Below are 18,020 nucleotides of genomic sequence, written 5' to 3'. Positions count from 1 at the left end.
ATGCAATACCTTCTCTGTAACGTATGGGGAAATGTCATACATCCTATGACATTGGGGAAATTGATCTTCACCACAAATTTCAGATAGGTACCCAAAAGGATGGCCTACAGTATATATTATACATATATACATTCACTTTTATATATTAAAATAATTGGCTTTGTAATCACTTGGGTAAATGAAACTGATGAAATGTAGCTTGTCTAGTTGACTTTTAGCCATATTTTTATGCATATAATTTGATTTAATCGATTTTACTCCACCATAAAATGAGTGTTTTACGCTAATGTTAGAAATCTTTATGAATATGCGCGCCTGTGTGGTAAGAAACTTGCTTGCGACCTGCATGATTCCGGGTTCAGTCCAACTGCATGGAACCTTGGGCAATGGACGTCTACTATAGCCACGAGCCGACCAAAGCCTTGTGGATTTCGCAGACAGAACCATGAAGAAGCCTGTCGAATATATATTTTTATGTGTGTGTGTGTGTTTACGTTCCGGTAACCTACCTGCTGGGCAACAAAGGCCGATAAGATAAGTACTGGGGTCGATTTATCAAAATTCTTCAAGGTGGTGCTCATCATCGTCGCAGTCTAATGACTGAAACAAGTAAAAGATAAATGATAAATGATTATACTGTAGATCAGTAGAGCGTCGAATACAATAACTTGTCCCTTTACTTTCTAAATTGCCTTTTTTCCTTTACATCTTTCTCTCTTGATACCATTAAATTACTGGGTTCAATATTATCGACTGTTCCTTCCCTTAAATGTTTTGGTTATAACACTGTGTTAGAAGTGATTAATATTGTTATAAATAGCATAGAGTTTTCTACACTGGCATGCACTTACAACTCGCTTCAATTAATAAATACTCTTTATTGTAAACATTTCCCTTAATCTTTCCTGCATTGTTAAGTAATAAGATGTTTTTAATCGAGACAGCTCATTTGCAGATGTCTAAATCAATCCTAAACATAATACATTGGCTAAAATTTTAAACTGCAAAACACTGCATTTGCTCACAAACGGAAATAAAACAACGAACAAAACTAGACTGCCGACACAGTTTCAGTGTATGAGTATATATACAACATTTAAATATTAGCTTCTTTCATGAACTTCTAGCTTCATACACTTTTCTAAATCACCAAATTTCTATTGATCCTCAGCTGATTGTTTAAGCACAGAAAACCAATTTTGGTCGTAGCTCACCAAATGAATATGTCAAGGCCATACTGAGAAGTTTGACATATTTATGTTATCTGCTGATACGCAATAGTTTTCTTTTAAAGTTTATTAAAATAGCTGTTCAAATAGCATTTCTATAAAAATGTTTTGCTTAATTTTTCTATGAATTACAATCTTGTTTTGTGTGCACGGAAATCTGTGACTGTGAGCATTACCTTACATATGATATACTAACGGAGCTTCTAGTTCAGCGCTTTGCACCTATTTTCCAATTAACAATTCAAGTGTATTCTTTTTGATACAAGATAGTGCTAATAAAACGGTATTTCATAGTGCCATGTGAAATATCAAGAAGCCCAGACGTATATAAGTTCAGTCATAATTCACTAGTATAATTTAATAGATTATCTATGCTTGATCCTGCAATGGTGCTAGAATCTTGTTTAACATATGTGAAACTGCTACGTTCTGTGTCATACATATTTCGAGGAAGCCAATTTCTACAGTTCTTCCAGGAAAATGTTATTGATAGAATTATTTCTATTCGTGAATATAAGATTATGCAAGTGTTTCCTCAGTTTGTGTGTATGGGGGGTGGGCGTGTATGGGCTGATTTGACTGCCATTTCCAGTTGTTACAAGCAATCTCTTGAATCTCTTGAAGGTTGCCCTCTTTTACAATGATGGTGTATTTTAATCGGCTAATATTTTTAGCAGGCCGAGAGACGGCGTAAAGACTCCTTTCACAGATCGTCTTATTCTGGTTTTTCAATCCGGTGCCCAGGTTGTAATAAATATTTTTCAAATTATCTAAATGGCTCACATATAAATAATGCTTGCCTACACTTGCGTTCCAATTGCTTTTCTTTGGTTAAAGATGAAGTCACTTTTCTGCACAAGAAAAGTGAATTACTTGTAAATCTTCAATATTTCACATTTTGCTTTCAGAATCACTTGTTTAAAATTTTCTACCGAGTAATATTTTTTCAAGTATCTAATTAGGTTTCTTCGATTCTTTTTCCTTTTGTTAGACTACTAATCTAATGAAAAATAAGCAGCTTTTTTCTAATAATTCCTTTTTTCTAATAATTTCTTTACTAATTTGAATCTAAATGCTCTTGCATACTTTTTGTATGTTTATCGAGTTAATATCCAAATTCTTTAGGTATGAGTTTGCCAATTGCTTTAAAAGTATCTAGTGTAAGTAGCTGTAATTACAATTATTATTTGGCAGAATAACAAAAGATAGATTAGTAACTTCGCAAGAGCGAGTGTCAACGTACTTTGTGGTATTTAGTTACGTCCGTTAACCTTTTTACATTTGAACGTTACCGGGGCTGACATTGCTTTTCCTCCTTCAGGAGATCGAGTTAATCGTGTGAGAACACACCCTCGTCCAAAATATCGTGTTGAATTATATACGTTCCTTATGCTGTAAATTGAAATCCCTCTTGGGTCGTCTCTGACAACCATTCTATTAATAGTTGACAAAAAATAATGCCATAATGTGATAGTGGGAGTGGTGGATCGATTATCACAGCTCGAGTACTTAACTGGTATATCATTATATCGACCCAGAAGGGTAAAAGGCAATGGTGATTTCCAAGATATGCAACGAATAATAAAAGATATTTTTTTATTAATTAGACAAGGCCAACAATTTTGAAGGGAAGAAGAGGTGTTTGGTTGGTCCTTTTTTTATCAGCCCTTCCTCCAAAGGATGAAAATCAACTTCAGTGAAATTTGAACTCAGAACGTGTATCAGAAAATGCCACAACCCACTTTTGTCCGGCATGCTAACGATTATGCCAGTTTTCACTACTACTACTACTACTCCCACTACTACTACTACTACTACTACTACTACTACTACTACTACTACTACTACTACTACTACTACTACTACTAAATTCATTATTGTTTACTGAGTGAAATTATATATATCAACGATCCATACATATAGAGATAGTTAAACACCCAATAGGCCTTATAAATATGTGTAGGGTGGGACGAATAAGTTTTATAAAATCCTGGAAGTTTTATTGTATAAACCGAAAACGCTAAACAATGAATGTCTGGGCGTGTTTAGAGCATTATATATAATTATATATAGTTACAAGGAATATGTAAAAGAAAGTAAGCCATAATTTACTTTCAAAAGGAATCAAATTAACTAGACATATGTCGGAAGAAGCTAACTATGGTAATGACACTTGATTGCACCACAAATCCTCAGTTTTTCCATATGTTTTTTTATAGATAGGATGTTTAGAATCTTACATCTCGTACATAGCAGACATATAACAGAACGTAAATCCTTTCAGAACGTTTCAATAATATATTTTTAGTTTATGATCATTGTCGTTGGACCCATCTACTGTGTGATCAATAACTACATCGTATAACAAATATTGCTGTTGTCTTTGAGTAATTTTACGTGTTTTGTGTCTTTCTGTGTCTTTATCATGTATCTGATTGACTGTAAATTTCACACCTTTCCAAAAGGAGTTGGGTTTACCTTTTTGGTAGAAGGGCTTCCCTGTCCCAGAAGATTCCTTCTCTCGTATCGGAGACGAGTCTCACTTCAAAAAAAAAAAAAAAAATGCAAAATTCGCTGTCTGCCAGACTGAGAGATTTTACATTAGTGAGAAAAGTGAAACTGATATTCTAAACTCGGATTGCACAAATATAGTCTTTAAAATTATTTCTTTTAAATTATCTAATTCCCGGAAACGTATTATCACACTGGATATATTAACAAATCACCATATACATAAGTACGCATACACACACACACACACACACACACACACACACACACACACACAAACACACACACACACACACACAAACACACACACACACACGCACAAACATACACGCGCACAACATACACGCACACACACACACTCACACCCACTTATATATATGTATGTATGTATGTATGTATGTATGTATATATGTATGTATGTTTGTGTGTATAATAATAATAATAATAATAATAATAATAATAATAATAATAATAATAATAATAATAATAATGGTAATAATAATAATAATAATAATAATAGCAATCATGATAATAATAATCATTATTATTATTACGATAATGATGAAAAAAAGGTTCACGCAACAAAACAATACAACATAATTAATTAAAGAGGTAGCTGGGGCGTAAAAGAAAACAATTAAGCAGGGTATAGCAGCAAAAATTTGCCGCATAAAACGGTATGAAAAAAGGGAACGCTTCTTCCAACAAAATAGATTATTGAAAGTAAACACAAAAAGTTTTTACAGAGAGTTAAACAAAAGAAATCTATCAATAGATGACATGCTAACATCGGCGATTCACTCCAGGAGATCACGGACACAGTAAGGAGTACCAGCAACTTGAAAACTCCAAGAAAAGACAAAGTCTCCAACTTCTAGTTGAAACACCTCACCATTACTAATAACCACATAGCGGTAGCATTCAATTTATTGATAAGCGAGCAAGTATCAACACCAAACTGGATGCTAGAAGGAAAAACCGCCCTAATTCCCAAAAACAAAGACACGTATACCCACAAAATTACAGACTAATCACATGTCTATCAAAATCCTACAAAACTGTAACATCAGTTGTCTATAACAGGCTTATAAAATAAAGGAATGTAAGAGGATAAAGACAAAACTGAACATGTCTTGGATTGATTACCAGAAAGTATTCGACAGTGTTCCACACTCATGGATACTGGAATTTCTCCACACAAATAAAGTAGCCCCAACATTACTAAAATATTTTAAACATGCAATAGCAAACTGGAAAACCAGTATAACATTAAAAATGACTCACAAGTCATTAAAACCTACCCTATAACAATCAGAAGGGGGATTTTCCAGAGAGAGACTCACTCCCACTACTACTTTTCTGTCATTCTCTGACCCCGCTAACAAGCTTGTTAAACGAAGCCACCCTTGGTTATAGGTGTTATGGACAAACAAAAAACCGTCTCCTATTCATGGATGACTTAAAAGCTTTTTCTAAAAGCGCAATGAACCGAGAAACCTTCACCAAATTGTCCATAGTATCAGCAAAGGCATTGGAATGAGCATGGAGCTGGAAAAATGTACCAAACTCACACTGAGGAGAGGCAAATTAATCAACACTGAAAACACTGCACTCGACATACACACAGAAATCAGAGAATTAGACTACAATCGCCTATACAAATATCTAGGAATAGACTAAACAGCCAAATATATAACAAAAGAATGGAAGATAAAATTAGGAGAGTTTGAAAATACAGTAGAGTTTGACTTATATTAAACACTGAACTTAATGCTAAAAATAAGATAATACCGGTTTATAAATTATAGCTTTAACATAATAAAATGGAATATCAATGAAGTGTGAAACCTAGATAGAAAAACCAGAAAACTATTAAGAGCATACCGAAGTAACCACCCAAAAGGCTTTTGACAGTGTTCCCCACAAGTGGATCCTCGAAGCACTAGCCATAAACAAGGTGGCAACAATGATTATAAGATACATCAGACACTCTATGAATAAATGGCAGACAGTGCTACAGCTGCAAACAAAAGAGGGACTCGTGAAAACGAAAGCCATCCCCATTAGAAGAGGAATATTCCAGGGAGACACGCTCTCGCCACTCCTGTTCTGCTTGGCACTCACATCTTTAACTGGCTTGCTAAGTAGAACTGGATGCGGATACAAATGTTACGGCAAAACAATCAGCCACCTTTTATATATGGATGACCTAAAATTATACGCTAGAAATGATAAAGAGCTGGAAACACTACTACAGACGGTACATGGATTTATCAAAGAAATAGATATGAAATTTGGATTAGAAAAATGTACCAAAGCAACCCTGAAAAGAGGAAAACTAGTTACGAGTAGCAACATCACACTAGATAAAGCCAATGAAATAAGAGAATTGGACCAAAGCCAGACATACAAATATTTAGGAATCAATGAACTAAATAGGATACAACCCACACAAATGAAAGAGAAAATAAAGAAAGAATACTATAGACGAGTTAGATCAATACTTAAAACAGAGCTCAATGCTAAAAACAAGATAATAGATATTAACACTTTAGCCGTCCCAGTTATAAGTTACAGCTACTATATCCTTACCTGGACACTAAACGAACTATCTAAAATAGACAGGAAAACAAGAAAAATAATGACAGGATCTAGGATGCACCACACAAAATCTGACATAGAAAGACTATATATACAACGTACAGAAGGTAGTAGGGGTCTTATACAGCTGGAAAACTATTATAAAATTACCACCATAGGACTGCAAAAATACCTACTTCAGAATCAAGGAAAACTAATACAAATAGCCACAAAACACGAGCAAAACAAAAAAACTGTTTTCAGTATTTAAGGAAGCTGACAAATACCCTCAAGAAATCATACTACCTAATAAATACGAAGAAGAAGAAGAAGAAGAAGAAGAAGAAGAAGAAGAAACAACAAAAGCTATAAAACAAATGAAATCCAAACTAAAAGTAGAACAGCAACGGACCATGATAAAACGATGGCAAGAAAAGCCCCTACATGGTAAATACTGGGCTAAACGAAATGCAAAAAAAATAGACATAGAAAAATCCCAGCAATGATTGAGAAGCTCAGGACTCAAAGCCTCCCCACTAGAAATTACCAGAAACATATAAGGAAAAGAAACATAACAAGTAACTTCAGAATATGTGGAGATGGACAAGAAGCAATAAATTATATTATCACTGGCTGCCCAGTCCTGGCTAAGAAGGAATATATTCACAGACACGACAGAGCTGGGACCTATATACACTGGAAGCTATGCCAACACTATGGAATGACTACAGAAAAAAGATGGTATAGACACACGCCAGAAAAGATCACAGAAAACGAGAAAGCAACCATATTCTGGGATATGCCAATACACATAGTTTGAGGAATTAAGGCCAATAGACTAGATATAGTTGTCAAAGATCATGAAGAAAAAAATGTTTTCTAATTGATGTATAAATACCAGCAGATGACAACGTTTCCCTACAAGAAATGGAGAAACTTTCAAAATCGAAAGACCTGGAAATAGAGGTAACTCGAATGTGTAATCTAAAAGCTGAAGCAATTCCTATCATAGTAGGCGCCTTAGGTATAATAAAAAATATTCAGACATATACATAACAAAAACACCAGGACTTCCAAATATATATAATAGACAGAAAATTGCACTACTGGGCACTGCACACATCCTACGCAAAACACTTTCAATACAGTAACCAATAAGAGTATCACAGCAAACCACAGCACATACCCAAGGCACACAGAGCTGCGCTCGGTAGTGAAGTGAAAGCACGTCATAAAAATAAAACTACTGAATAATAATAATAATAATAATAATAATAATAATAATAATAATAATAATAATAATAATAATAATAATAATAATAATAATAATAATAATGATAAATGCCCTGATACAGTACCAGCCTATGACTCTTATGACTTCTGATCTTAACTGATTGGAAGTGTTATCATGTACACGGTTTTGTCATGCTATAAAACGTGGACTACAGCAAATATTCTGCTCAGTGCCACAGATTTGCTTGTCAGTTGTTTGACCTTAACTAGTTGAGCCTGTCCTTTAGTGGCTGACGGTATGTGCATCTCTGATAATAAGAAGTAGTTGGGAGCATCATAGCCAAGTGTTAAAAGGAATTCTTTGGGGTTTGGATGATTCACCTTTAGAAACTTGGGTATTTCGTTTAAAAACCTTAAACAACCCCTACTCAGGGACCTTTTGAGCAGGATGGGCTACTCGACCTGAAGAAAATTCTAACTGGGCCCCACCTGCAAGGTTATGTGCTGTTTATCTTGATATGAGATCACCATGTCGCACACATACGGTTGTGATGCATGTGCCGGATGTAAACTTATTAGTCGGGTAATCATGATGGGTGTACTGGGCTTCTTATATTTGTACTCCAGTGCCACTCTGATGGCATGCACTGCTCTCTCACTCAATAATAATAATAATAATAATAATAATAATAATAATAATAATAATAATAATAATAATAATAATAATAATAATAATAATAATAACAAAATACAAAGACCTGGAAATAGAGGTAACTCGAATGTGGAATCTAAAAACAGAAACAATTCCTATCATAGTAGGTGCCTTAGGTATAATAAAAAAAATATTCAGACAAATACATAACAAAAACACCAGGACTTACAAATATATATAACATACAGGAAATTGCACTACTGGGCACTGCACACATCCTACGCAAAACACTTTCGGTACAGTAACCATAAGTGCACCACAGCAAACCACAGCACGTACCCATGGCGCACAGAGCTGCGCTCGGTAGTGAAGTGAAAGCACGTTAAAAAAATAAAACTACTGAATAATAATAATAATAAAAATAATAATAATAACAACAACAGCAACAATGATGATAAAGATATTAATAATACAGTTCTATATTTAAGAGATGAGGAATTTTGTACATTATTTACGATTGACATTTTGTTTGTTAACACAATATTTCGGATGACATATCCTCCAGCCTTCATCCGGAGTCTTGGGGAAATTTCGAACCTGGGTTCTTCTTCCTAAGGTATTTTTCGATGTTGTTGTTGTTGTTATTATCATTATCATTCAGGTTACTGCCTGGAATCGAACTCGGAATCTTGGGGTTAGTAGCCCGCGCTCTTAACCACTAAGCCATATGCCCGTGGGTAATTATGGAGTGAATTTTAGAGCTTATAAATCTAATATTCTCCTATCCTTCCTTAATACCAGTTCCCATATGCTGTTCATATCTGCACTCTGTCTCCTTAGGAGGTTGTTGTGTCCTAGTATATGTGCTGCTTCTTTTAGTTTTCGTATTTTCCAGTGGTGTTCTCTGTCTATTATTTTATCTTCATCCCACAAGCGGAGGTGGTCTCCATTTTTCCATACAAGATGAACTATGCCCGATTTATCAATATCTCCCCGTTTCACAGCTTTGCGATGTTCCTCTACCCTTATTTTGAGAGGGCGACATGTTTCGCCTTTGTATAACCTATCACAGCTGCATGGGATGGAGTACATGCGAAGTGTTGTATTACTCTTGAATACTGTCCTGATGTCATATGGGCCGCATATCTTTTGCATCTTTTCGGAGAGGACTTTCACATAGGGTAGACAGACTGTTTATCGGTTTCATCCTCTCTTTTCTTCATAATTGGAGTGGAGAGTATGCTTTTGAGGTAGTAAAGGCTACCAATTTTTGCAGTTTTTCAGACACTACTTTTTGTATAGCCACTTGCAGGTTAATTGACAATATTACAACTTGATGAAGTATTTCGATGTATAAATTATCTGCTGTCCTCACGCCTGCACTTGTTTGAGTTGGATCTATGGTGTCATTACTCTCAGATAAAAGTTTTCCCTCTCTAGCTTATATTTTCTTTTTATCAAAACAGAATACGGTCATTTTTATAGATAGTTTTCTTATATTTGATCGAAAGTGATGATAATTTAATGCAACTGCTAATTTCAACGGCTTTTGTTCTATTTGGAATTATTAGCAGTGCATGACAACAGCACTGCTTATACTCCGATTTCAGATCATTTGTCATGCAAGTCCCGTAATATCCTATCTAATACGTTTTAATTAATTTTGGGCTGTAGCGAATTTCAAGCCGAATCACTAGGCAGCCGAGTAGATATCACGACCAAGCCACAGTAGCTTCTCGTAATCGACCGAATAAGCGACCAATCAGCGTTAAGCATGATTTGACTTTCTAGAATTCAGGGTTTATCTGATAAACACGAACAGTTGCAATTCTCAATATAATCAACCCGCTCGAATTATCGTCGCCATGGAATTTCTTGGAAGTGTAGAAGGCCTACAATGTTTTGTTGGTATCATAATCGCTTTTCTATTAATGTCCACAGCTTTATTCAACCGTATCCATTCAAATCATCTGTCCAACCGCAGGAGAAATCGTCGCCAGGGATGAAGTGCGACTACATCGCTGGGGGCCGAGGGGGTCTTTCGATATGTGACATATTCTACTCCATGACACGATTTCAAAATATCGATTCGTATCTGATACACGAGAAGCTTGCAGCATTAGGCCGGTGAAATTCTTATGTGATTTGTGGAAACCATCAGCTATTACATTACAGGCTATTAAGCGTTATCTTACTTCTCATTTCGGTGAAAAATCTGACATTGAGTCTTAATTTGAGGCGTCAGTTCAAATGGATCCTTATAATTGCCAATCTTCCTTATCATCTCCTTGGTACCGACTTTCTGCATCATTTTGGTCTTCTTGTAGATTTGAAATACAGGCGACTGATAAATTCGAAAATGGAATTTTCCGCGTAGAGGCAGTAAGCTAAGCCTCTCGGCAGTTTGACCTCCGAAAGGCTCTTGATTAGGTTGCATCTCACTGAGTACCATTCTCTAGTAATCCTAGTATAAAGCATGCTTCTCACTCAAAATAAGTGGATTTATTTTGCCATTCACTATTTGAAAATCTTGAAATATTTTATGGAGAAGTTATAGAAAGAAGCATTTATGGTGATTAACGTATGCATTATAATTTCTAGTAATGGTACTGTGAAGCATATTTTCACCTGGCTTTCAACAAAAGAATCGCACATCCTTCATCCGCATTAATTATTATTTGATATTTAATAGGATAGAACCTTATGATATAATATTTTTTTCGATATGGATCATGCTGCTATAGTTTGAAGAAAGTTGGCAATTTTACATCGAAAAGACATAAAGCTTACAACTGTAAGCTGTAAGCTATTACAGCGTCGGTATTTATTTGATTTTACTGTATTGCAGAAAAAAGAACTGATTTTCCTTAAGTGACACAGTGAGGAGCAGGAGAAGGTAGAGAACTATTGTCCCTCATTTTGCCCTTTCTAACCAATGATTAGAATATCTTCGTCTTCTTTAAAACGGATAGCTCTCTTCAGTTGTTTGGGTTTCCTTGCTAAATGGTCTTGAAAACCCTTTCTTGCATTTCTTAGCTTCCAAGCAAGTGACCTTCATTTGGGATGGTGACAGGAGCCATGAATCACCTTGGTTTCACCAGTACTTTCAACAAACACTTTCTCCCTCTGTGCATCTAAAATCTCTGCAGATATGACAAAACCAATCTATTACAAGTGAATCTTATTTATACACTACATTCGAATTATTCTTATGGTAAACCATAGTTTTCTGTAGCATTGTTGATAGAAGCAGTAGTTGTAACTAATTTCTTATAAAAGAAACTGCAATTAACTGTTAACGAGTTTTGAACTTGTGATCGCAAAATGTATGTTGTAGCTTAATATAAATCAGCTATTACGTTATAAATGCCAGTAACATTGCAATCAAGTCTTCTGCTGATTCTGTGAATTTATTACTAGATTCTAGAAGAGAAGAGTAAGTAGACAAATAAAAGGTGTGTTGATAGTATGGGAAAAGAATGTATATGAGAAAGAGAGAAAAAATAAAGAGGTAAGAGAAGATAAAATGAGAGTTAGAACTAGTGATACAAAGAATGAGAAAAAGGAAAACAATTAATTCGATCACAAAGCTTTCAATCAGCAGAAAGAGAATCAGAATCGTTAGCTGATAAGAGCACAGTCTGGTGGTTATACAAACGGAAACACACACACACACACACACACACACACACACGCACACACACACATACACTAACACGCACACACACACACACACACACACACACACACACACACACACACACACACACACACACACACACACACACACACAATGCACATAGTATTTCTAAAATATGGAATCCATCATGTTTAATCGGTTTGCAACAAGAGGATTACCACACATTTTGACTTAAGTTCTCTTGTACGTAACAATTACCATATTGCCTGACTGAATTTCCTACTTTGTAGAAGAGTTAATATGGTCTACTGAGGATTCCCTTGGTCCACATTTTACCAAAGAAGCAGTTAGGTATTATATTATTTCGCCCTATTCATTACTCTTTCCGCTATAATAATATTAAATAGCTGTATGTAATATAGAAAATATATTACATAATATAGAATGTGATATCATTTATAGAAGATGACATCATATATGTAACAATAAAATATATGCATGATATTGGAATACATTCATTCCCGAAGATGTGAGAGCCTGTCTGTCTTACAAGATAAAGATTGATGTTTCGTTTATCAATAGTGAAATCACTGGCACCATCGAAGTTGCTCATTACAAAAATTAAGTGCGAAGCAATTGCTGAAACAAGAGAATAGCAGAATATTTATTGGGACTATATTTTGTCTGTGTTTATGAGGCTTCAATTAAGAAGTTTGGCCGAAATTGATGGGATGAGCGTGACCGAAACCTCACTGTAAAGGCAGAAGTGAGCACCAGGTTCCAAGATAATTGTATCTTCACGAAACTGTATTGCAGAGTCCACACAGAAAGGTGACACATCGCACTCAAACAGTTCTAGTGCAAGTGAACATCACTGTATACTCTATGGCAAATAATTCTCTGCTAAATATTCACAACTTATAAATAACACATTACCTGCTTCCTTTGTCTCTTTGCAGAAACTTTGTCATTGTCATATCTGATGCATGAATCACCACACACACACACACACACACACACACACACACACACACACACACACACACACACACACACACACACACACACACACAACATACACACACATATATATATAAACATGTACACATGTACACACACATATATTTATATATACAGGGATGGCTAACAGTCACCTAACAGTAAATGAAAACCATTTAATCCCAAGATCAAAACAAAAGCACAGCATTCAATTATTAAACATTCATAATTGGAAGAAATAAGTAAAATTGAATATTAAGTATTTATGGAAATTTGATTTACCGCCGGGTGACTTGTGGCCAACACTGTATATCTATCTATCTATCTATCTATCTATCTATCTATCTATCTATCTATCTATACAAGACAATACCACACACTCGCCTCCCGAGTTTCGTTTTCCATACAGTATATGCGATACTTTGTTTACTTCTCCACGATACACTAGGTATTTTCTTTTAATATATTTTAATTAATGTGTTATACAGGGCAGTGCTGTATTTCTATTTATTAATTTATTAATTTTTAGCCATGAAAATACTTATTTTACCACAGAAATAATTAAAATCTAAAAAATACAAATACTTACTGGCCACAGAAACTCGCGATATCCTGAGGAGTCCGCGATAGGTGAACCGCGATGAGATAATCACCTAGCTATTTACCCTTAAAAACGAGGCTTTTCGCCACTCCATATTTCACAGAGGTATCGGGCCAGCAGTGCTTTGGGTCTGAAGACACGCCGTAAGGCTAAAATCCTTACGAGCAAGAAACCCAGGGTAACCCCATAAACCAGCCTACCCCATTATAATATTAACTGCTCTACATCTTAGCGGGTGCTTCTCCTCCGGATTCATGTATTTCTACAAACGATTCATATATATATATATATATATATATATATATATATATATATATATATATATATATATATATATATATATATATATATATATATATATATGTATATATATACGCATATATACATGGGAGCATGCAGGCATACATTCGTACAGACACCCACACCCACACACGCAGAACCATACATTAACTCAATGGTTTCAAAAGGCTACTACAGCGAGATTCGCTGAGGCTTTAATACTGGTGAATGTTCGAAAATGCTTTCGAATATTATGCGAAATCATACAGGAAAAACGTTCATATTAATGTTTTTTAATAAATAAATTTAAGTATGCGTTAATTTGTAAAGTAACTGCTGTTGGAAATCATGTTTTTAATTTCTTGCCTTTCTAGAAAGTGAGATTATATAAATCTTTCCTCGTTCTTTCAAAATCATTGCATGACATCAAAAGGATGTTATTCTCAAACTATTCTTAATTCCGCTGGAACACTCCGAAAGTCAATTAGGTTACTGATTACACGAATGACTCTTAGCTTTCTGTGTAAAGGCTGCTCACAATTCTATTATCTCATCCAATCGATTTCTATTTTGGAATGGAATCCTTATTTTCTCGCTCAAACAACATCACGCTCTAATTTGGATCAGAGTTTAACATTGCTGTGGGCTTCTGCTTTATGCCAAACCTAACAAGTAATTTTGAATTTCGATGGAGATGTCCCATTAAGAACAAGGATAATTTTGACATCATAGCTCTTTATAAAGACTGTCAAATAAATATTTATAATTATGGTATCAATTTCTAATTATCAACTTAGTATTTTCAGTAGTATATTTTTTTCCTTCATGGCTGCTTTTGGCTTCAACTTTTCCGATATAAACTACCGAATTTCCCAACCAAAAATAGCCCACAAGGCAATTTTCACAAAAAATCTACATTTACTTGATTGACTTTAGTTAAAAGCTTATTTATCTCTTTTACTCATTTACTTGTTTCAGTCATTTGACTGTGGCCATGCTGGAGCACCACCTTTAGTCGAGCAAATCGACCCCAGGACTTATTTTTTGTAAGCCTAGTACTTATTCTATCGGTCTCTTTTTTGCCGAACCGCTAGGTTACGGGGACGTAAACACACCAGCATCGGTTGTCAAGCGATGGTGGGGAACAAACACACACACACACACACATACACACACACACACACACACACACACACACACACACACATATGTATGTATATATATATATATATATATATATATATATATATATATATATATATATATATATATATGTATGTATATATACATATATACATATACTCGACGGGCTTCTTTCAGTTTCCGTCAACCAAATCCACTCACAAGGCTTTGGTTGGCCCGAGGCTATAGTTGAAGACACTTGCCCAAGGTGCCACGCAGTGAGACTGAACACGAAACCATGTGGTTCGTAAGCAAGCTACTTACCACACAGCTATTCTTAAGTCTGTTTCATATGGTAGTGCACTATGATAAAACTAGCAAAAAGTTTACACGCTAAATTGTTAATATTGAGGAAAGTGTATTACCTGTGTGCTTTCATATAATGCATGACAAAATGTTTAAATAGTCCAGGATTAAAGAGGCAACAGCTGCAGATTGTCAACTGCAATAGTGATGAGTAGACATCCAAAGTACTGATATTTGGGACCATTCAGTACAAATTTACTAAAGAATATTCTAGCGTTATATATTGAATTCTGTAATCTATCGCTACTTGCTCAATCGACAGATACTATGTACATACACATGTATGTATGTATGTATGTATGTATGTATGTATGTATGTATGTATGTATGTATGTATGTATGTATGCAGTATAGTATATACTTATATGTACACAGAAGGTTCATGCATGCATGCAAATATACTTGAATATGCAGCACAAAGTTCAGTCAGTGAACAGGTCGCGGTTTCAAAGCGACGAACATATTTTGACACAAATTAAATGTCGCAGTGGAACTAACGTTTTTGTGTGTTCTTAAATGGCTAACAAACATCTTCCACACTGCAATTGTTTATATATATATATATATATATATATATAAATGGGAGAATTTACGAAAAAAAAACAACAACAGACGAGGACAGGTGGTGTAAACAACAAAAGGATGTATTAGTTTAACGCTCGGGAATAGAGAAAGTCTTTAACGTTTCGAGCTACGCTCTTTAACAGAAAGAAATAAGGAGAAAAAGAAGGAGAAAAAAATTTAAATGTAGTGGTCAGCGATCTATATGGCGACTGCCGGACAGAAAGTTCACACAGGGGAGCTAAGAAAAAGGGGAGATACATACATACATACATACATATATACATACATACACATTTGTATATAGGCTCAGGCGTAGGTGTGTAGTAAGAGGCTTGTTTCCCAACCACGTGGTTCCGGGTTCACTCCCACTGCGTGGCACCATGGGCAAGTGTCTTCTACTATAGTCTCACGCTGACCAGATCCTTGCGAGTGGATTTGGTTGACAGAAACTAAAACAAGATCGTCATATATATATATATATGGTTTAATGTTTTTTGTAAATGTAGCGAATCATTTTTCATGCTCGTATTTAATCACACTGCGAAATGTGTAAGTTTTTTACGTCCATCCTCTGAGGAATTTTTCGTCTTTATTGTATTTAATGGCTTAGAATAGCTATAACTACTCTGTAAGCCAAATATATGAGCATATTACAGTTTCTTCTTGCAGCCATTTTACACAAAATAATCATTCTTTGTACTGTGTGGTAAGAAGTTTGCTTCACAACCATATGGTTCCTGGTTCAATCTCGGTGCGTGGCACTTTGGACAAGTGTCTTTTACTATAAACGCAGGTCGACCAAAGCCTCGTGAGTGAATTTAGTGGACTGAAAACGAAAGAAGCCTGTCATATGAATCTGTGTATAACTATGGTTGTGTGTTTTTCTGTTCGTCCCCCACCATCGCTTGGCAACCAGTGTTGGTGCGTTTTCGCCCCTGTAACTTAGCGGTTCAGCAAGAGAATCGATAAGTTAGGAGCTATCCTTTAAAAAAGTAGGCCCTGGGGTCGATTCGTTCGAGTAAAAAATTATTCAAGGCATTGTCCCAACATGCCCGTAATAAAAGATGAAAGATAAAAGATAGGAATTTATGAACAGCAACGACGTTGGTAACTATATTGCAATGGACAGTTCACAGTTTCACTACCAACGGTGATATTCATATTTGCGTATGTGTGAAAGTTAGGCGAATGCAATGGGGGCACATATGGAATGCATTGGGTCCTGAAGCAAACTTTGTATCCGCCCTCGATAATTTCAGTTAATCTCAAATAAAGTATTAGGAGATATATAAGAAAACAAGGGCATCATGTCTACCATTATATTTGGATAAAGTCTCGTCTTTACGCTAGAAAACATTTCACATCTTGTTGAATTTTCTGGTTGACTTGAAATAATTCTGTCATGATTGCAATTTAACTTTTATTGAAACTAAATGCAGTTTAAATTAGTTAAGTCAAATAATCTTCAAATAATTCTCTTCATAAAGTTTTAATAATCAAGATCGTCTCACTCAGATCGACTTATCTAATAAAAAACAAACTACTATTGAAGAATAAATTACAATACAGTTGATATGAAGCAAGACGATACGATATAAGTAATTTGATATAACTAATTTAGCATCTTGTATTAAAATATATGTCTGTCTAACTATATTGATCAATGACCCGTTTTTTTTTTCAAAGGGATGAATATATTTGTTGCCTTCTTCGTATTGCTATTACTATTAGCAGAGTCAACACCACCTGCAGCCTCAGCAATTCCACTAATTGGTGAGTCTACTTTTTTCCTTTTTCGAATTATTTACTTATCGATTCTTAATCAAAGTGAGAGCACAGCCATTTATTTCAAAAGTGGTAAAAGACAAGCTGTAACCCTCATGCTTCCAGCATGTCATCCGCGGAATGATTTAAGCTCGAACAGCAGCCGCAACTGTGTCACAGACAAGGTTCGCTCGAAGTACATAAATGAGTTCTTCAGGATCCTGCCATATTTGTGTCTCAAGTAAAACATATAATTGCATAATGTTAAAAGTTTCAGTTGCACAACGCTGATATTCCATAATGTTAATCTTTTTATTCGTAGTTCTTGGATGTTCATGATTAATTCTTTAATTACATAAATTTCGAGAAACAGAACAAATTTCGCTAAATTATTGAAATTGTTTCACGTTGTCTTTCGTGATACCGGCAGTTTATATTCTTTACACGTCTCAACGATTCGATTTAAATCTCAAATCACAA

The 18,020-nt window shown here is 35.1% G+C and overlaps 1 protein-coding gene across 6 annotated transcripts in view; it reads left to right on the top strand.

The window, feature by feature from the left end:
* The window catches only part of LOC106879694 (neuronal acetylcholine receptor subunit alpha-10), a 246,874-nt gene that overhangs the window by 216,029 nt on the left and 12,825 nt on the right, over positions 1–18,020 (top strand). For all 6 annotated transcript variants that reach the window (XM_052969788.2, XM_052969793.2, XM_089356911.1 and 3 more), the window contains one exon: positions 17,463–17,549. In XM_052969788.2, coding sequence (XP_052825748.1) covers positions 17,463–17,549 — 87 coding nt within the window. The remainder of the gene's footprint in view (positions 1–17,462; positions 17,550–18,020) is intronic.

Source organism: Octopus bimaculoides, chromosome 1 (genome assembly GCF_046866305.1).
Source record: "Octopus bimaculoides isolate indiv1 chromosome 1, ASM4686630v1, whole genome shotgun sequence".
NCBI lineage: Eukaryota > Metazoa > Mollusca > Cephalopoda > Octopoda > Octopodidae > Octopus > Octopus bimaculoides.
Note: the sequence above shows the minus strand (reverse complement) of the source record. Positions and strands in the feature narration are given on the sequence as shown.